The 22109-nt window shown below is 42.0% G+C and overlaps 1 protein-coding gene across 1 annotated transcript in view; it reads left to right on the top strand.

Annotated features, from left to right (window-relative positions):
* The window catches only part of SPSB4 (splA/ryanodine receptor domain and SOCS box containing 4), an 84400-nt gene that overhangs the window by 20512 nt on the left and 41779 nt on the right, over positions 1–22109 (top strand). Inside the window, exon 2 of the mRNA XM_063166784.1 lies at positions 9531–10387. Within this exon, the coding sequence (XP_063022854.1) occupies positions 9694–10387 (694 nt within the window). The 5' untranslated portion in view covers positions 9531–9693. The remainder of the gene's footprint in view (positions 1–9530; positions 10388–22109) is intronic.

Raw genomic sequence — 22109 nt, 5'->3', positions numbered from 1 at the left:
ATTGTTAGGTCAGTAATAGAGAGATGTCAATGCTACTCCAAGTAGCAACTTCTTCCACCATGGCTTTTCCTAGTTGGAGGCCCTCTCTGATTTTAACACTGCCAAGTCTGGTATAGTTTTTCTCCATAGAACAGTACTGATTTGAAAAAGCAGCCTTTCTGCTTAATCTGGCTCTAGGACAATGAAAGAGCCAGAAAGAAAATCACATTCCACACAGCCAGCAGGGCTTCAATGAGGGCAAACTATACCTGGCAAATTTAGTGGCCTTCTATGGTGAGATTATGGCATTGGTGGATCAGGGAAAGCAATGGATATCATCTACCTGGATTTATGCAAAGCATCTAACAGTGTCCCACAGGACATCTCTGTTTCTAATCTGGAGAGATGTGGATTTGATCAAAGAATCACTTGGGGGTTAAGGAGCTGGCCAGAGCAGGGGGCCCAGAGATTTTATGGATGCCCCATCCCAGGAAGTGTTCAAGGCCAGGTGGGATGGGGCTTTGAACAACCTGGTCTAAGGACAGGTGTCCCTGATCATGGCAGAGAGGTTGGGACTAAATCTTATAATCACAGAATATCCTCAGTTGGAGGGGACCCAACAGGATCATTAAGCCCAACTCCTGGCCCTGCACAGGACACTCCAAGAGTCACACCATGTGTGTGAGAGCATTGACCAAACACTTATTGAACAGGCTTGGTGCTGTGCCCTTCCCTGGGGAGCCTGTCCAGTGCCCAACCACCCTCTGGGTGAAGAACATTTTCCTGATATCAAAACTGAAACCTCCCCTTACTCAGCTTTGTGCTATTAACCCGAGTCCTGCTGATCTTTAAAGTCCCTCCCAAACCAAACCATTCTGTGATTCACCACTGTGAGACCCATTCTGGGTTCTCACCAAGGTGGCCTTTGTGTCTTCAGGAGTCAGATTTTTGACATGGGGACAGAACTATCTGTGAATCTTTAACTCCTTAAAGCCCTGTGCCTTTCTCCTGCCTCTCCTGTGTTACCAAGTGCCCTGCTTCCTAAATTTCCTAAATAAAAAAAAAAAAAACAGACAAAAATATTACTTGGTAAAATGAAAAAGCTTTTATAAGCACGAGGAAAATAAATTTTGTTGCTTAGAGCTTAAGCAGTTTGTTTCTATGATATTACTTTCTCTATTATCTCCACTTGTCTGTGCAATTGTTCTCTACTGACAGATGGGCTTTAGTAGTGGCTGGTGTTTGAAACAGATGAAATTCATTGCTGTTGCTTAAATAATGTGGGGTTTTGCAAAAACATTTATTTGTTTAACAGGAAGTTATTTTGTTGTTTTGTCTTTTTGTCAGCACTCCAAAGAAAACTTGATTCGTTGCATCACCTGGGAGTACAGATTCTGTGCAATCTGATTTTGTCATATTGTTTCCTTAACATATGTGAAGTGTGTTTACTTAATTTCTGTTGTTTAGAAGAAGGAGCTGTGGGACTGATGAAGCATTGCTTCCTGGTTTTGTGTCTTGTGGCTGACTTGACATGAAATCTTCAGGACACTTTGCCTGCAGTTACAGCTTTGATGTGAGCTCCTTCTCATCAGGGTTTCTTGGCAAGATGTGGCCTGGCAGCCCAGCCTGATGTTCCATGTGCTCACTTCCAGGATGTCTGTCTGTCCTGTAGGAACAGTTATTCCTGAGCCTGCTGCTGCCCTGTCAGAGTTGGCTGAGGCTGGCTATTGACTGAAGTAGCTGAGGGGGAAGGACTGGGAGGGATGCAGATGGTGTGATTGTGTAAGTCTATTTTCCTATTAAACAAAAGAATACGCTTTTGTTCAGCATCAAACTTGTTCTCATGCATTCATCTCCTGCGTGTTTGTGCAAGAACAATGGCTGGGTTCCCTCCAGCCTTGGCCTCCCCCTCTCACTCTGCAGCCCTGACTGGGGCAATGGGCCTGACCCCGTGTGCATTTGTGTGCACCGTGGTTTGTCCAAGACAGCTTTTTGGGGCATCTCTTCTGCATCAGTCTGTTCAGTTCACAAGGGGAACAATGCCTCCAGCTCTTGCCTGCTGTGTTTGGCCAGAGGCATGGTCTCTTTGTGTCACTGGACTGCTGCAGCACTGCTGGAAGAATGAATGACATCCAGGTGACATCAGGAGCTGCCTCTGATGGGCTGCTTCAGCTGAGCACATCTCACAGGTGTTGTCTAACTGCTTCAGTCCAAATGGAAATTACACAAAGTAGACTTGGGTGCAAAAGATGATCGCAAAAGTGTCCTGGTCATTCCAGAAGCATTGCAAGTTTTAAGCTGTTAGTGAATGTCTTTTATAAAAGATAGTGAGGCAAGGCCCAAGAATCATCCACTGCAGTGTACAGACAGGCACTGTGAGAGTGGAGCCATCTCTGGCCTATCTGAAGTAGCCTTGTGATGTTGTCGACACCCACAGAGCTGCTACTTGTGAGTGTTCCTCCTTAGCCCCATCCTTACCATGGTACTGGTAAAAACCAGTTGCAGACCAAGGTTCCCTTATGATTTACAAAGCCTTGCCAAGCTTGGAAAACACTGACACAATCAAAGACTGAATCTTGAGCTGAGGGGCCAAATTTTCACTCCAGTGTGATGTTACAGTTTCTGCAGTTGCAGTAAGGTTCTGGTGGACCATTCTGTCAAGCCAGAGGAGCCCTCATCTGCCTGCTTGTCACTTCCTACCATCTGCAGGCCTTCCCTCAGTCTGCTCAGGGATCATCTCTGGCACGTTCCCTGCAATTTGCAACTGGCTAGACTGAGGAATGATGCTTTCCAGGAGTATTTCTCTCATTTATGGCTTTTTAACTTATTTCATTTTAAAGGCCAACTGGCTCCACTGCGCATTACAGCAGAAGGAACTGCAGTAAAAGAAAGGCAGTGGAAATGTATTCAGCCACATTTTGAGGCTGTCACTTAATGGATGTTCTGATTTGCAAACTGAAGCTGTAGGGCTATTGATCCTCTACAAAGCTGTAGAGGTAAAATGTAAAATGAATTGTCTAAAAAGAGAAGGGTTAGGCTGATGAAAAGTAGTAATGACCGGTGAGAAATTGCAATAACAAAATTTAATTATTCCTTGGGTTTTAAATCTCATGTGTGTGACACCTATTGGTATTACTTACTTGGTGAACCATGGTGAGTAGAAATATAAAATGGCAAAGGATCTTGTAAAATGCGCAGTGGAGCTGAAAGCATAATTTTCAATTTAGTGTTAAGCCTTTTTGAGTGTTAATTTGCTCTTTTGATACAACCCTGACACTTGAATATTAAAAATGATCACATCAGCTGTTTGCAAAAAACAAGAAGGTATTTGCTGTGACAGAAAGGTGGAAGATGAATGATTTTGAAGAGAGAGGAAGATGTAAGCAGAAGCTCATGCCTGTGCTGAATTCAGAGATGAAGTTTAGCTGTGCCCCTTAGGGCAGCTTGAAGTGACTGTGGAAATTTGCTCCATGGTTTGGACTGTTGCCTAAAGGAATGGTTCTGCCTTTGAGATTTTAATTTTTTTTCTCTCTCTTTCCTTTTGCCAGAGCAAGTATTTACATAACTGTCTGGTATTCTAGATCAGAGGGCTTATTCACCTGAAAATAACCTGGCAAAATAAAACACTAGATTTTACTCGCTTTAGATTTCTGAAGCAGACCCATTTCAAGGCCATTTGAATGCAGGTGGCTGAAGACAAAAGGGAGGAATTACTAGGAAAGGGTGGTAGAAAGGATGTAGCAGCTTGAACATCTGTACCCTTATGGTAATTGTTGGATTGCATGGATATTCCTGTTATATACCCTGGAAAGAAAAGTGCTGTTTCCTTTCAGGAACTTCAGAACTGAAATATCACTAATTTTAAAAGGACTTGCATAGTGAAAAAAGTAGTTTTTGTTGCATTGTGTTACTATATTTGTTTTTCAAATATTGCATTGCTGTATTGTGAGAAGTGATTACACAGAAAAACTGTTTACAGACTTGAAGTATTTTCAGTTCATGTTTCTTCAGAATAGAAATGTCTTCATCTAAAACCAACTTTCAGCATGAAAAGGGAGAATTACAGAAACACATGCAGAGAGAAGAAGGCATAAAACCAACCCAAAACCTCAAGTCAGCTCCATTCCTAAATACAGTAGATGGAAGTATTTAAAAATATACATTCCACTGTATTCATTGCTACTCAGGATTCTTTCTGCATTCTTCATCATATGACTAAACTGCTTCGAAGTCAGATGGTACAGATGGTATGGTATTTCAGATTATTCTAATTCCAAGCAGCTAAATGCACAGTCTTTTTTAATAACAAGCTTATCCTGATTTTTGAAACAATTACATTTTTGTAACATTACAAAACAAGTTACTCTTTATGGAGGAATGTCCTTGGGATTTTCAGGATTTGCATTCCTCTCAGGAATCGAAGGAGTCATGATTTACTGCTGCATTGTTCATCCCACATATTAAATGTCACTTGCTAAGTGTGCATGCAGCATCAAATTTTGTCTGTAGCACAGGACAGCTTGGAATAGCCAAGCATTTTTGTCTGGTTGCATTGTTATTGCATATTCCCAGTTTGACCAAGGAAGCCAACACTGTTGATTTATTGCCTATTCTGAACAATGTTGGATACCAGGATCTATAGTTGAGTCCAGGCTACCCAGTCTCTTTAAGTGCCAAAAATGTGCTTAATTCATTGTCACCCTCAAAACAGTGTTGTCATGGTTATGTAGCTGTTTGCACACTGGGAGCAAAGCTGATAGACACTGTGCCTTCACATTGGCTGGCTGGGGGTAAAAGTCCTTGTCCTTGAACATACATAAACCCCTTTCACTGATCTGCCCAGCATAGCACATCATGTGTTTTTCTTCTTCCTATTCCTTCTGTAGGGACTTCGGGACTGGAGTTACATTCAGAGTGTTCAGACACTGTGTCTGTTCTGTTCAGGCATCTGGGGAGGGAGCAGTTCTGGTGCCCACAGAGGAATGGCCTTGGTTCAGTGCTGCCTCCATTGGCATTCAGGGGTCCTTGCTGGCTGGTGACAAAGCCCATGTTGGCAGGGGAGGTGGCGCTGAGGTCTGGCTGCAGGAGGAAAAAAATGAATGAGGGCCAACAGCAGAAAGAGTGAGAAATGCTCTGTAGACATTGGCAATGCTGTTGGGTAGAGGCATCTCCTTCCCTGCTTTTTCTGATGGCCACTTTCGCTGGTCTGTGTCATTAGCTGGGACTCACCTTCTGCCTCTCGCTCTTTGGGTAAGTGTTATTTTAGGAGGATTAACCTGAGTCCTGGTGTGTTCCTAATGTAGTTTTGAATTGTGTTTATGTGCTGTCATTTCTTATGCATTTTTGTCGAGCTTCCTGCATGTCTAGTTTGTGATCCAGAGGGAAATACAACTATGAATGCTGAAAGCTGACTTTGCTGAAAGCATATTTCTTTTATCAGTTATGTTCTACTGATGCCAGCATACCAAACTCAAGAAATGCACCCTGTTTAATTACAGCAAAGTGATGTCCCAGCAAAGCTTTATGTAGTAAGTGTAATTTGTGGTTTTATTGTGAATGATTTCCCTAAATATTTTAGCAGTCTGAATGAAGATACTGCTAAGTGACATGGACACGCTTTTCCTGTTTGGAGTTGTATTGTTCCTGTACAGTGCATTTACTCTGATTGTTGTAGCCTGACAAAGCTCAGCATGAATGGGAAACTGTGGGACAGAAGTTATTTAGGCTGCAAAAACCAGCAGTCTTCTCACACAGGGATAAATGGTGAAATGTGGTGGTAGTCACTAAACCAATGTAATGGAGACATCATATATTAAACCAGTTTGATATAGTTTGTTTTTTAACCCCTGTAGTGGTTTGAAATGACGGGAAGAGCAAAGATTCGGGAAAACCTTTCAAGTAAAGCTATACAGTGAAAATTTATGCTCTTTCTATTTCTGAATATTTATGTATCTGGTGAGAAGATTTAGGCAGGGAAATCTAAGTTTCTCTACTTAGGTGTAAGATTGCAAAAAAAGCAGTTGAATGATACTGTGCTTTGACAAGTTTCTATTGACTCAGGTGATGGTAAGAAGGTTTTACAACCAAATATTTCTGTAAGTGGGTTGAACACTAACGAGTCTGACAGGAATAATCTGTTGTCCCTGACCCACAGCTTTTGGTAATGCTGTGTAGGTACTGATCCCGTGCTGCAGACAGGAAGCAGGTCTGGGGTACCTTTGCCAGATTAATTGTCACTCCCCTTCCCTCCATGGCAGTGTGTATGGCTTTCCCACAGCTGCTGGTGTGAGGAGAAGCTGCCTGCAGATCCCCATGGTAGTGGGGCAGGAGCCACTTTCCTGAGGCATCCGTGCTGCCAGTGTGTGACCTGTGGAAGTAGGGAGGATTTTGTTGGTGAAGACAGGCTGAGCCTTGGTGAGCTGTGTCCCTCCAGCAGCAGCTGGTGATAGGATGGAGGGCACAGTGGTGCTTCCCTGCTGTGGCTGCCTCAGCTGGGTCTCTGCCATCTGCTTGGTGAAAAAGGACAGGACACGGGCAAGGCCATGGATGATCTGGTTTTTAAGACACATTGTTCCTGCAAGCCCCCAAGGGGACTGTAGTGAGCTGCCAGGAGGACTTTATGGATGAGTTGCTCTCACTGCTGCTGCCTGGGTTGGGAGGCAAGGCTGCTCCTCACATAAAGTCTTCATGTCAGCTGTTGTAAGAAATCGTGCCTGAACAAACCATGTGATATAACATAAACTATTCAGTGCAATATAAAGGCTAGTCAGTGCAAATCTCCAATCACCCAGTGCAAAGCAACAACTAAATAAACTATTTAGTGCAATACAACAAGCTGCTACTCAGCTCCAGCAACCAGAGCTGCCTAACTGTAAGATTTTTCCACTCTTGTTCCATACTATGTCCATGCAAAGCTATTTGGCAAAATATTAATTATCTAATTAATTTATGTGGTAATGGTCATGTGTGACGAAAGACTTCATATTGTAAGATATTAAGTACTTACTGAAGGCATCCCAGAGTGCAGACACAGTTGTGTGTATATCAAGGTACTCATAATGATGCATTTTACTCCTCTGAATTACTGATCTATCTATTAGCTGCCTATTTATGTTGCAGTTTGGGGCACATGAGGAAGAATGTCTGTGGCTTGCCAAGTGAGTCAATTCAGTGTTTATGATTTCTTGGTGATTTGCCAGGCAAACATCTGTGCCAAGTTTAGTTTCTCATGTGATCAGGAAGTGATACAGCAGGATGCACTGAGGACTTCCCCGGCTGTCTCCCCTCAGCACCCTGACAGGAATGTGGCAATTGTCTTGTGCTTTAAAGTAGAAATTTTCAAAGGCATGTAGAGCTAAATCTCAAATAGATGTCACTGACGTTCCCTTTGAAAGTCTGACGTGTTCCCTTTTAATTTCCTTTCAAGCTCAAACAATCACTTTTTAAAAGGAATTACCCAATCCCTGAGCATGTATCCTCCAATGAAAGTTTGCTTACAACTTTTACTCCTGTTGCTTCCCTGTCTGTGTATTAGTGTCAGTATTTAATTTCTCCTGGGATTATAGGTGTGGAATAAAGTACTGAACTTGCTTTGCTGGGCCAAATTGGCATCATAGCATTGAAACAACCCATGAGTGCTTGTGCACTATTGGAAATGGGAAGCATCAGCTTAAATGTAATTGCTGTTTAAAGTTTTGGGTTCCCCTTACATGGTTTGGAAAGGAATAAGGGGGATCATTCAAGTTGACCTTGTGGAGAGCTCCTGTGAATTGTGAGTCTTCCTGCAAATGTGATATGAAGGGGTTGGATGCATATGTATATTGTTTAATTTTCAAACATTAAAAGTATCTGCAGTGAGCTGGTTCTTTTACACTGATGTGTGTGCATATGCTCTTGTGGGAACCAACCACCAGAAAATATTTTCCTGTAATAACTGTAATGTGGTTTTGAAAATTCACCTTTGTACTTCTTTTTTTCCTGTTTTTTTTAAAGAAGACTAGATGTGGTTTAATGTCTGTATTTAATACATGCAGAAAATACTTTACATGTTATTTGCCATTGGAAATAATAAGAGGACTTCATTCACTTCTCAAACTTGGTTGGATGGTAAATCTTATAGGGTTTTTTTCCTAAACTTCTTTTTGCTATCTTTTATTGCACTTACATGTTTCTTAGCTTCTTTCAGGAATTATCTTTGGAATGGGATTGTGCGTTTGGAGTAGATGTTCTTTAAAAGGAAGAACCAGGGGCTTGACTTACCAAGTGAAATATTGCAGGATGTTTTTTGCAAGAATATTTCTGCCCATCTGCTGTTTGGTATTTTATGACAAGCAACTGTCACTTGGGCTCTTCAGCCTCTTGAGAGTGTGGAGATTTTTTGCTTCTTGAAGCATGTCATCACTCTGTCAATAAATAAACAGAGTGGGTCTACTCTGCTATATTTGAGCATTCCTGGATTTGGCACTGGTTTTGCTAGAGGACAGAAGTATGTCTGCTGCTGCAATACTGTGTTTGATCCCATGTCAGTCATGTATTTGAGTTTATAGGACTTTGTCATAATTTCTACTCCTCTAGTACTTTTAGAGGTTCTTGATTTATCTCTACACTCTACTTGAACTCTGAAATGTGAACAAATCTAACTTATCCAGGCTGCAGAAAAGCTTTTCCTGGTGCTTTTTTGCCCTGTTTGTCTGTAGATGCAAAGAAGTAATACATTTCAAAATCATGTATTCCCCATAATATGTCTTACTGTGTTCTGGGTCAGCTGAATACTGAAATACAGGAACTGTGGATTAGCCTGCTGTCCATTAGCATTAGGAACATCCCCTGTTGCAGTAGCTGCCCATTAGAAATGTCTGCCAAAGAACTGAAACAGCCATTCTTCATTTGTCCTTCCATGGCTCCTTTTCCTACTGCCTTCCTTTTTTTTTTTTTTTTTTCTTTTAGCTCCTTTATAAAAAAAAAAAAAAAGAACAAAAAAACCTCAAAATCTTGATGAATTTTTGTTGTTTTTCTCCTTTTATTTAGTGTAGTCGGGTGAAATCAAAAGAAACATTCAAATTTTGCTGCCACTTGCTGTTGGCTGCATTTGTTTTTATAAGAGCAGAGAAACTGAAGTCTCTGTCACCAGGGCCCAGGACACAGCTTGTCTGGAAATAAAAGATTCTGCCCTGGTGTGTGTCTGGGACTGAACCAAAAGCACAAGTGAAAGTGAAGCTACCACAGCACATAAAGTTTGTCCCTGTTGTTGGGGAACAGCATCTGCCTGCTTTGGGCCCGCTGTGAACTTGGCCAGACAAAGTAGGTGGAAGGGCAGAAGGTGAGGAATGTCTGCATCCTATCATGAATTGGAGGAAATGACCGTCTGCGCTGGTGCGCTCCGCATCCTGCTGGCAGCCTGGCTAGCGCTGCAGGACACTGCACAAGGAGGAGTGCATTTAGCTCTGCTGTTTAAAATAGCTCCTAGGGATGAGAAGAAGCGCTTCAAAAATATGCTGTGGGTTTCCTATTGGCTTTCTTGAACTAACTGGAAACTTTCTGCTTTCTTTCAGGAGCATTTTTTACTCTGAAAACATTGCTGCTAAAAAACTCCAAACAGAAGGAGTAAATCCACTCAGCTTGTCAGGTCACTGGCTCAGCGTAACGGTGCTTTCATGAGGTGACGTTGGGCCAAAGTCAACTTTTCTTTCTCCTTTGTAAACCTGCAGCCAAGCAATGGGCCAGAAAATCTCAGGGAGCATAAAGTCTGTGGATGTGAGGGAGCCCCCTTATAGACCCGTGAAACGAGAGCTGAGAGGCCCGGATTTCTGCAAGCCCGCGCGCCTGGACATGCTGTTGGATATGCCCCCTGCCAAGCTGGAGGTCCAGTACAAACACGCCTGGAATAACGAAGATCGCTCGTTAAATATCTTTGTAAAGGAGGACGACAAACTGACTTTCCACAGACACCCTGTGGCACAGAGCACGGATTGCATCCGGGGCAAGGTGGGCTACACGCGGGGCCTGCACGTGTGGCAGATCCACTGGCCCACGAGGCAGCGCGGGACTCACGCCGTGGTGGGCGTCTCCACGGCCGACGCACCGCTGCACTCGGTGGGGTACACGTCCTTGGTTGGTAGCAACAATGAATCCTGGGGCTGGGATCTGGGGCGCAACAAACTCTACCACAACTGTAAAAACCAGCCCGGGGTCACGTACCCCGTCTTTTTGGAACCAGATGAGTCTTTTGTACTCCCAGACTCCTTACTGGTGGTTTTGGATATGGATGAAGGGACGCTTAGCTTCATGGTCGATGGACAGTATCTTGGAGTGGCCTTCAGAGGACTAAAAGGGAAAAAACTTTACCCCATAGTCAGTGCAGTTTGGGGGCACTGTGAAATTACAATGAGATACATCAATGGACTTGACCGTAAGTGTTACCACATTTTTTTTTTGTTACCTTCTTGATTTTTCTTATATAGAGGTTTTTCTTTCTGCTGTGGACAGTATGCTGAGGGGAGCAGACTGTTCAACTGTGAGGAGTCTGCACTCTGTATTTACTGCCCACAGTGAATATATCTCTGTGTCTGGTAATGATGGTATGGATTGTGTCAAAATACCTTCCTTCTTGACAGGCAGAGTGGCAAGAATTCTGTGTCCAAAGAAGCTGAACGGGCTGAGAAAAAGATACTGAGAAACTTCCTGGGTATATTTAACAGTAGAATTCTTGTTTACTGGAGGATATGTTTTAAATCTGTGGTTTCCAAATAGGATTTGTGGATCCTGTAAAAATTTCCTGTAGTAGTGGAAACTCTTACTTGGTGTGCATAAACATACTTGAAGACTGGCCAGACAACTTTCTTTCTGTAGTTGCCTTCTCAGAACCCTCAGAAGCAGCTGTGGATCCCAAGAATCTGGAAACTCAGATCAAATACTGCTTTCAGCAGTTTTTCTGAAAGAGAGCTGTGTTCCTAGTTCACTTCAGAAGGTAGTCTCTCTCTGAATATTGTCCAGAAATCCAGGGTTTTGGATAAGCATGAGCTATTTCTAACAGGGTAATATCTAATGAAATTGTTAGATGACAAGGAGAAGCATGTTGCTGCTGTGACCCCCAGGCAGTGGCCCAGCAGCAGGTGAGTGCCAGAAGTGGGTCCTGTCCAGTTCTCCATGCACAGGAGGGCATGGGCTCTGCCAGGTCTGTGCCCAGTTCACACACAGGAGCATGGACTGCCTCAGAACTGCCTGAACTCAGCCAGCTTGCATGCACGGTGAGCAGGCTACTGGCACACAAAAACAAGAGCCAGAATTTCTGGTTGGATGGTCTTTAGTCCACCTATTCCTTCAGGGTAGCTAAATTCAAAGAATATACTTTGAATAATACTTCTGTTTCCTTTGGGTATGTAAGTAGAGATGTGAAAAGCAGAGGATCTGTTGCATGGCAGGGCTCAGTAACTGCTGATAGAGCCCAGGGACCTGTGCTGGTCAGGGCCAGATCCTGCAAGAAGGGATGCTGCTCACTGTCAGCTTCTCAGCTGCTGGAAACTGGGGAATAAAAGAATGGACAAGGTAGCAAGTGGAACTTGGGCAAATGTTCAATACTTGTTTTTTAATTAGTAATTTCTAAAAGAATTTACTATCCTTTTCCATTAGGACGGAGTGGTCTAAGTATTTTTTCTGTCAAAAATTAATTCTCCGCTCGTTAACCTTATATCTGACATACCAACGAGAAACAAAATTAAATAGTTTGACCCTGCTTAAGATTACCTTTTCTAAACATCTCTAATAAGCTCTGAGGGAAAGACTTTTTATCCACAGAAGCCCTGCAGGTTTTACAGCTGGATGCTAAATGGCAGCTTCCCAAGTGCTTTCATACAGGGGAATATCCAAGGATCTTAAGTATTTTGCAATTACTCAGCCATTGCAGAATGATGTGCTGACAGTCTTTTTCTTGGATTGTGGGGGAGAGAGACTTTTGCAAACCGAGTATTTGTTTGTGAAAGCAGTTTTTATAATACTGTGAATATCTGCCAAACTAAGCAAAGTACAGCTCAGCTTTGTCCATCACGTCCACACAAGGAATTGTTCTGCATTCCTTTTGTAGCTTTCACAGGGCTGCTCAAGGGAGCTCTAGGAGGATGAAAACACAGGAGGAGGATGTGAATGAGTTTGGTAGAAATTACAAAATAAAAGGGACTAAGTGGAGAAGGATAGCTGTGGTGTGTGAGATGGCAGAGAGAAAAATTCCCATCTGGTTTCTCGTGGGATAATTTTGCTGGAAGAGGCAGGATAGCTTCCTAAACTATCCCTGAGAAAGTCACAGTCTGTATTGTTTTTAAACACATAAACCCATGGATAAAAGTTAACTTGTGAACCAAACCTTTATGTAGGCCTGAGTGTTAATCTGATCATGTGAAGAGGAAGTTTAAAGCCACTTGGCTGTGGGGCAGTTTGACATCCTGGAATCACATCATTTGTTATCACATGTTCACTGATCCATTCCTGTCCTGAAACAAAAACAGCATTCAAGAAACCAAATGAGCTTGTTTAGCTGGTGCTCCAGAGCAAACACTGTCTTTTTTCCACTAAGGGTGTTTCTATCCAGCCAGCCCTTGTGCAACAGTGCAGGTTTGGCTGTGGCACTCTCCAAATTTGCACTCATAGCACTTTTGATTGCAGGTTTTATAGTTGCTTGTTCTTGTGAAAATCAGAGCAGGTATTGAAGAACAGTTGTGTTCACAAATTTAAATACATTTGAACATATATGTATGTGGGGAGTTGTTACTGTTTGATTTCTTTCTAACATTACCAGTTAGCTCTTCTTTTTCCCCCCTTTTTTCCCCCCTAACCTTTTTTCCCCCTATTCCCTGAAGTATTTCCTGCTCCTGAGTGCAGCTTTTGGTAGAGCTGCCCATAGTAACTTAGCTGGTCTTGGAGCTACTGTCAAACAGTGCCTGGTAACTTTCTATTCAGTGATTGATTGCTGCCGTTCAGAATGCAAACCACAGCTTGGGATGGTTGTTTGTGTGGAGTCCTGCAGGGCAAACGGAGACCTCCACGGCAGGGAATTTCTAGTGTTTTCAATACTTGCTGCTTAAATGGAAGACCTCTGAATACTTTAAAGGCCCCTGTATTTCAGTTGCTTGGCAGAGAGTGAAAGGCTTGCAGGAATGGAAGAGTGAAAGGCTCAGAGGATGGCTTTCATGCAGCTGCAATGAACTTAAAACATACCTCACAGATGATGCAGAGTTCCAAGTGTGTTAATTACTGCAGGGATGGCAGATTCACAGGAGGATAAGGCTGCAGGTCAAAGATCAAGGACCTGTGTGCCCTCTGGACTCTGGATATTGCTCCTAGAATAATGCTGTAATTAAAATCAGTTGTTCTTCTGCCAGCTGCATCTGATACCCACAGGATTCTGTTTCAGAAACTACCTCGAACATCACATTAAGATGATCTGTGCCTTTACACAAGACATTTTTCCCCTTTTTTTATTTTGAGAAACTTGGAGCTGCAAATGTTTTCAGGGTTTGGGAGGAAAGGCAGAGGGACAGGACGGAGAGTGCTCGCAGTAAATTCATTGAGTTCTTCCCAGCACAAACTCCTTTGATCAAACGCTATCAGTACCTACCACACTGATGTCTGCCCAGTTCCTAAGCTGGACAGAAGACAGAATTTTACATCAGTCTTCTGACTTGCTGCCTATTGCAGTAATTAAAAACCTCAAATAACATAAAAGCAGTAAATGTTACTTTTCAGATCAGGGCATGTGCTTGTTTACAAAACGCTGGTCTATTTATATCTGGTGTCTGATGAGGAGTCCTGGAGACTGTTTATAGACTGGAACAGAGAAATAGCAAAACACTTCTGTGTAAATGTACATTGCAGATCATGACTGATCCATTAGTGTTTAAACAAAGTATTGTGAGGACAATCAATATAACAATGCTGTGATGGGAAACTTGGTCACTGAGTAGGTAAACTGAACTCATTGCACTTCTTGCACTAAACCTCCCACAATCCTTACTCCATTCTCAAAATAATTGTTGAGCTCAGGAAGCTGGAAGCATTTGTTTCAGAAGAGAAGACTTTACTTACAAGTATAATTTATGGAACACATTTGTCTCTACCTATTTGCATTCATTCTTGCAGGACCTGGCCCTAACCAGCTCAGGTCCCTGGACTCCATCAGCAGCTGCTGAGCCCTGCCATGAAACAGATCCCCTGCTTGTAACATCTCCACTTCCATCCCCAAAGGAAACAGAAGTATTATTCCAAGTATATATTCTTTGAAATTAGCTACCCTGAAGGAATAGGTGGGCTAAAGATCATCCAGACAGAAATTTCAGCTCCTGTTTTTGTGTGCCAGTAGCCTGCTCACTCTGCCTGCAAGTTGGCTGAGTTCAGGCAGTTCTGAGGCAGTCCATGCTCCTGTGTGTGAACTGGGCACAGGAACAGTAAATCATATTCCTGCATCCTGGGTTGCCTGGGGAGAGGGTGATGATCCCTGTGGCTCCTGCCTCTCCTGGCTGCTGGGGCACTTGCAGCTCTGGGAGGTTGTTGTGTATGGAGGGAGGAGGGGGCTCAGTGCAAATCTCTCTGTTTGCTGATACAGCTGCAGGAGTTGTGGGGTCTCTTCACTCCTTTTGCTCTCAGCTGTGCAGAGATCACAGCGCAACCCCTGAAACTCTTTCAGACCTGAGGCTCTGTGTGTTTAGCATTTTGAATTAAAATGATGCTTCTAAGCTAAAAGACCAATTTTGGAGCTATGCACAACTTTCCTACTATTCTCAGTTTATTTTAATTCACATTGGACTGTGTCTAACATACCACAATTGCTAGTTATGAACATACAGTCTTCCCCTTGGAGGCTTTTTTGCCATAAAGAAATCTAAGTCAAAATTGTGACGTTATTAACTGCCAGAAGAAATCCATAATCTCTCATCACACTCTGGGTTTTCCCCCCAATGGGTTTCAATTAAAATTTCTTAATGGATTTGGTTTTTTGTTTATCTAAACTTGTTTTATGCTATTTATACAATACAAGACTCTGGAGGCTGCAGTGGAAATAACATATTCTGAAAATCCAGTATTGCTAAACCTTAAAAAGGATTTTCCCTACAGACATGCAGTCAGAGGATGAAGCAGCAGCAATTAAGCAGCCATTCTGTGAAGAAGCAATCTTTAACTTTTGAGATAATTTAACAGGAAACAGCATTTTCAGTGCCTGCTTCAGGAGCCAGATAGCTATTGTTAGGGGGGTTTTTGTCTTCTTCTAAATGCACTCCCCTTCCCTGGATTAAGTGAATTTTTTTGTCCTTTAATCCTAATTTGTTGACACTTGCTAATTAATTCTCAGCCTTTTCCCAGCAGGTTGAAATCACTGTATTGTCCCTAGAGTATGCCACTCTGCTGAGTGGCTTTTCACCCCAGCCACCCCCTGCCCCTTCTTGGTGGTCTCTGCTTTACATCTCTCTCCCAGATACTCTTCATTTATTCAGTCCCCATTTTTTTCTTTCCTTCCCCAGTTGAGTTTCTCTTCTGTTGCCACACTAAGCAATAATAAATACTTACCTAAACCTTGGTGGGTTTCTTTTGTCCTTGTCCCCAGCTTTAGGTAGTGCATTTTTGTTACTGATAACTGTAGAAGATCAGGTGCAGTGTCACTCTTCCAGAGAAGGACTTTCAGATTTAAATGTGTGATTTTAGCTGTAATGATGAATGGGTTTGTTTTATATAACTTTCTTCTGTTAAGACCTTCAGTGACAGAGCCTCCTCTGACAGTCCAAGGGCACAGATCAGCTTTACAGTTAGCAAGTTTTATGGTTTGGGAATTATTTGTGGATTTGGTTTCTTTTTTCCTTCCAGTCTTGTCTAATTTGTTTATTAGTAAGGGATCCAGTTGTCATTGGCCTAGCACAAAAGAAGGTGCTGGGATAATTTGTTTCAAGCTGTAGTTCCCAAGGCTAAGAACAGCCATCAGTAGTGCACAGCTGGGCTGTGGATTCTTTGCATCCTGACATACCTAGTGTTTATTCTTCCCTCTCTGGTTCCTAAAAGTGCCATGGCAACTGCCAAATCTGCAGTTTTAAGGAAAAAATAATGTGTTCTTGATAATGTGTTCTGATCATGTTTCCACTGATTTCCCATGCATCCTGTTCTTAAGAAATAAGAAGAGCAGTGACTACAACTCTCTTTGAAGTGAGCAAGTTACACTGTGAATATTGTACTTATTACACTAAAATAGCAACTTGATAGCCTTGCTTAATTCTTTTATGAATTTGCTTGAGCTACTATGATGGAATTGCTAAGCAATGTGAATTAATTCTCACAGGTTAGTATTAGGAGTGGAAATTTGTAAAAGACTATTGTCTTTTGATTTGCTCTATCTGTATTGCTTTTGGGAACTGTAGGCTGTAAATCCAAGTTTCAGGGCAAACAGGGATGCTTCTGTCATTGAGTGAAATATTTATTTTATTGCCAAAATGCATATGCTTTTTTAACTTTGACAGTTTTCTGTTTCATATGTGTTTTGTCATAAGGTATATTTCTCCTTAAGATACTCCTTTGTCTCTCTAGCCATGGAGGTTTCACCCCTCTGTAATTACAAGCTCTTTTTGCCCATGGCCTCTTTCTCCTAAATCCAGTGTAGCTTCTCTACTAGAGAAGCAGTTAAAGAATCTGTTTTCTAGTTTGAGCTCAGAGAAAATTCCACTCTAAAAAAAGAGTGTGTTTTGGCTCATGATTGGCAGTTCTATATCAATCTTTATATTATGATAAAATTCATATTTTTATGGTAAATTGACAGGTAATGGGCCTGAAAATGAGCAAGTCCAGAGATGCTGCTGTGCCCTGCAGGTGGTTCTGCTGAAAGTAGTGCTGGTGCCCCCTGTGTACAGGAGAATAAAGCTGCCCTAGCAGTAACACTGTGTGAAAATAGTGCTGGGGCTGTGAAGTACTTGGAAGCAGGCAAACAGCAGAAAGGGATTTGTGTTTTTGCTGCTGTAACTCTGAGCTGAGCAGCCTTATCCCACTTTCTGGGATAGTGTTTCACTCTGCTAAAAGGTGGTAGGTTCAGTTGCAAGTCATCCTTTTGTACTCAATTTTCCTTGACTCTTTTCTCCCCAGCCCTGTGTGTGTCCATGAGTAGGTGTATTCTGTATTTCCCCAGACAGCCAGTGTGGAAACCCCCAGAGCATGATAGTCCCTGTGTTCTCAGGTTCAGGTTTGTGTTGCCCTTTGAAGATAAGAGCAGAAAAGCCCTGCTAGCAGGACAGCACTGGATCAAAGCTTCCCCTCATCTGCTTTGATTTGACAATACACCTTCAGTCTTTCACTTTAAACTGTTTGGGTTGGGACTGATGATCAAATCTGTCTTCCAGTCTGTTATCAAACCTGATTTCTGCTGAAAACCCTCAATGCTAGAAGTGTGAGATGGGACATTTCAGTCTTCAGTGCTGGAGCTCACTCAGGGTTGAGGCAGAGGAGATGCTAGAAGTTATTATCCCCTATCACTGATTGGCCAAAAAAATTGCCTTATTCCAGAGAAGTGATTTGTATTAAACCAAAATGTATTACGAGCAAAGCAGGTAACGTTAAAAAATTATAACTTTTGTTTGGCAGTTGTATTTCTCACAGCAGACACCTTTCATTTTTACAGCATGCTGTCCCCCCATTGGAAATGGGAATTCCATTTCTGTTGGTTCAGACATGACATTTAAAAACATGGTGCTTTTGTTTTTCAATGAGAAGCTAATAATGTTCTTGTGTGTGCCACGTACCTGCATGTCTATTCACTGCGTAATGGGCCACAAAACTTTGAGACAGCATCTTGAAGCTAAAAAAATCTCCTTCCTCTGGTTTTAGCAAGTTTGACAGCTACAGTTTATCTGAACAAGACAAAGTGATTCATTTATTTTAGATCCTGCTGTGTTCCCTCATTTCTTGTTGTGTTTACCTTGCATATTTTGTCATTCTCTTAAGCATGAGCCTGTAATTGCTTTCAGAAATACATTTCTCTGTCCATCAAAACAAAACAGAATGTGGGGTTGTACTAATGCCCTGTTCACATGTTCAAAACTGAAATGCTTTATGCTTCTGAAAACTTCTAATTTTCAAGTGATCTGTATTATGTAAAATATAATATTTTGAAAATGCTTTTTGAAATATCTTTATGAAAGGGAAAATAATTTTTAAAGGCTTAGGAATTTGTTTTGTTTAGAACCTGGTGCTCAAACAACCACAATCAAGCAGTGTGTTTGGGGTTTGTGTATTGTCAGTGACTGCTTCTCTTCCAGCCTTGCTTTTTGAGCTTTTCTCTTCTTTGCAGCATTAACTACCACGCTGATGAATTAGCTCATGCACTTAAAATTTTTGTTGTATTTTGACATTGGTGATGTCAAAGGCTCTCACTTCTCATGAAACAAGTGATGTTGGGTTAAGTGACTTGAGTTAGGTTGGTGTGGAATGTGTGCCTTGGCTCCAGAAGAAATACCATTTAATTTCTTGGTTCATACTGAGTTTCAGTGCACTGGAAGGCCTCCTCATCACGTGTGTGGACTCACTCTATCTTTGTTGTTTTAACTTCAGCAGTTGCTTTAATGTGCTGTGTTGTAGCCCTGACTCCAGCCCTGCTGCATGCATGCTTGCCATATGTGTAAACAATTTGCTGATTTTAGTGGTATGACCTGCTGGCCTCTGCCTGTATAAACAAATGGAGGCCAAAGTTCAGAGAGATCAGAGGGGAAACTTTAAACATCCTGCAAAATCTGCAGTCCATTAAGTGTACGTTAGTATTTGGTTACAGCCAATCCTTTTGTACTTCTGAGTAATTTGTTCATGGCATGTTTGGGAAAGGAGGGATGGCTTCACCTGGGGCTTGGGCTTGCCCTGAGAGAAACAAGCTTCCAGTGGTATTTTCTTGGTTTGGGAAGGGAATGCTCTCACAGGTGCTTCACTTTTCATTCAGATTGAGATTTGAAAGTTAGGCTTGTGGGGATATTGGCCAAAAGGGCTGTAGTGTGCAAAGAAGGAATGATATGAGAGACCTGTGGCACAAGCAGCAGAATGAAACGTGTGGCAAAGAAGGGGGAAAGCAGGGAGAAAAGTGAGAAGTGCCAGCAAAATCTAGAAAGATGTACTTGAAAGAGCAAATGTGAAGAAGGCAGTGCTTAAAAGGAAGAGAGAAGGCAGGTAAGTCTGGAAGGAGGGTTAAAAAAAAGATGCTGAGATTTTGGCAGAAAATAAGGCTTGATGTAGTAAGCCAAGTAGCACATGGAAAGGAAAGGTCAGGACTGTCCAAGCTCCTGAATGGCCAGACATCCCCCTGTGCTTTCTTTACTTTCATCACCGCTTTTTCTGGCGGGAGCTCTGAGTCCAGCCCTCAGCTCTGTGGTGTTAAGCACAGCCATGCTGAGCTTTCCTGGACATTTCTTGTGGCTGCTTGTTACTTTGTTGTAAAGCAGGCTAAGAGCCTGTGTAAGTCAAACAAACTGACATGTTCCCTGTGTTTTTAGTATGAACTTTGCAGGAATCATTGTGGTGCTGTTGGCATCTCCCAGGAGTTTTTGTCATTCATGACTTTACAACTGGAGTTTTCAATTTGAGCAGAAATGAGTGAACTGTTAATATTTCTGAATCTGAGAGGCTAAATTAACCCTGCATGTTTTTGAGTGACATATTCTTAATTTCTGATGGATTTTTATAAGTTTTTAAATGTTTTTTCCCCCCAGTTTTCTGAATTTACTGTAAATTTTAATCTGTTACTTCTACATTATAGATCTTGTGTCCTCTAAAATAATTTGCTAAACTTCCAGGTATAGCTGATCATCAGAAAGATGTTCAAGGCATTTTATAATTTCATTTCAAGAATAAAGCAGAAATGAAATCACCTGTGATGCAAATGTTTTCAGAATCCTGCATGTAACTTGATGTACTTGAAACGCTGGAGTTCCAGCCTTTCAGCATCAGCCCCAGCCACATTTCTGATACAAAACTCTGATACCATCTCTGAAATGCAGCTCTGTTAACTGGCAAGAAGTTAACTGTATGCAAGCAGCAGCTTCCTGAGAATGTGATTTTTTTCCCAAATCAATTATGCAGAGGAAGTTCCGGACTTCCTCTGGCCCATTTTTCCAAACACCTTTAATACATAATGCATACATACTCTGTAATCTTAAAATGTTCATGAAATTAAGTTTGTCTTTAAAACAGAACAGAGGAGTAACAAACCAGGATGTTTTGGACTTGGTACCAAAGGGTGATGCTTTCACAGCTTCCCTGGCCACAGGGCAGCAGTTCTGTACTTTTGTGGCCCTTGATGTCTCAGCTCCTGGCTGGGGTGCATGTGAGGTGCTGCGCACAGCAGCAGTTAGTGGTGACAGCTCTGCAGAAGGAATTGGCCAGGAATTGGCCACTACAGAAAAACGAGTTTGGGGAGGGGTGTCTGGCAGTTTGGCTGCTGTCAGAGGTTCTCTCCTAGAGGGGGAAGCAGACCCTTGGTCTGTGCTGCTCTGAAGTAAGAGGAGCCATTACGCTGTGGTGGTGGATGGGTTTCTCAGCAGCCCACAGCAAAGTCCTGGTCAACAAATACCCACAGCTCCAGGAACTTCTCATCAACTGGAACCACCATCTGCTTTCTGTTCCCCAGATTATTGTGCTGATAGAAACTTCCTTAAAATGGCAATATACCAAGAAACATTTTGTGTATGACATGTGAACATCAAATCTAAGGGTCACTTTTACCATGGTACGCTAAATCACTTATTCCCCGTGCTTGTGAATCACTGTAATTTTGGTTTAACAGCAATTTACTCTAAGTTACTTGTTTGCTTTATAAGACATCTTAACAAATTGTTTCAGTAGGCATGTTATGTTAAATAGGAAAACGATTTGCTTTCCTAGGTAGAAAATAACAAACCATTTTGTAGAATTATTTGCTTTCCCATCACTGACAATACCTTGCAATAACAAATGGCATTGTTTGCTATTTTTCCCTGCTGTATGTTTAGCTACCCTTATAAGCAGGATAAGCTGTAGGCCCAAAACCCTATCAATTTAGCATCTTCTTGCTTTGTTCTCAGTACACAATTGCCTTTGCAATGGTGATTTTTGAAAAAGAGATTAGGCTTTTGAGCCAGACGTTGTGGCTAACTCTGCAGTATTAGTTTATGAAGTACTGCATTAAAGGAGGTGTTTGGTAGGAGCTGCTCTTGGGGCAGGTGAAAATTAAAATCCAGTGTTCTCTCTACTTGGGATGTTACTCAGTACTATGAAAAGAAGCAAACCACATTTATATAACCAATACAAGAACACACATTAAGTGTAAAAAAACTTTGTTTTTCAGGCTTTTAGGATTAAGATTGAGCCAAAAAGGCAGATGGTAAATCCATTTCCCAATGCTAATCTGACAGTAATGTTCTGATCCTCTGTGGAGCTCAGTAATGCTCTGTGCTCCTCTGAAATCCACTGGCTGCTGGGAAATGGTATCTCCCTGTGCAAGAAAGTCTTCTCTGCTTTAGCTGGAGACAGAGGAGTGTCTCCTTTTAGTGAGCAGGTGGGCAATACTGTTTCTCTGGTTTCTCTGCAGGAAGTATGATGACACGTTTTTTAGGAGTTGGGGAAGAAGAGTGCTTTGGTATTCTCCTCTGAGTGTACAGCTGTAAGCTGTCTTTTACTCATTCTTTGCTTTCTTTAATCTGCAAATGATACTGTCTCTATTTGCACAGATTTGAAAAATGGGCTCTGATCAGCTGATTCTGCCAGCTGTTTTGCAAAAACAGTATTTTAAAATAGTCTTTTGAGCTAAAATGTGAAAAATGACCTTTGAAGAAATTGGGGTAAACCAAGTGAGTTACACAAATGCAGTTGTGCAAAGCTGTCTAGATGTGTCTTGAACACAACTAGATTTTACTTGATCCCCTGAATAAGCTCTAAAATTCTTGTGTTTTTAAAAAGAGAACTATTTTCTTTGTCTGTCAATAAGTCACTAGTTTTGTTTAAAGTGGAAAATCATGATAAAGCTGATTCAAATGTAGAGCACTCCTTTAACCTTGCAGAATAAGGAGGATGGGTGTCCAGGTGGTAGATGGGGGAGGTCCTGACTTAAGGCCCTTCTGGATCTTCTTGGTGCCACTGCTTTGAAAGACCTGTTCTGT

This window comes from Melospiza melodia, chromosome 12, assembly GCF_035770615.1.
Source record: "Melospiza melodia melodia isolate bMelMel2 chromosome 12, bMelMel2.pri, whole genome shotgun sequence".
NCBI lineage: Eukaryota > Metazoa > Chordata > Aves > Passeriformes > Passerellidae > Melospiza > Melospiza melodia.
The sequence above is the reverse complement of the archived record's forward strand: the minus strand, read 5'-3'. Positions and strand labels throughout refer to the sequence as shown.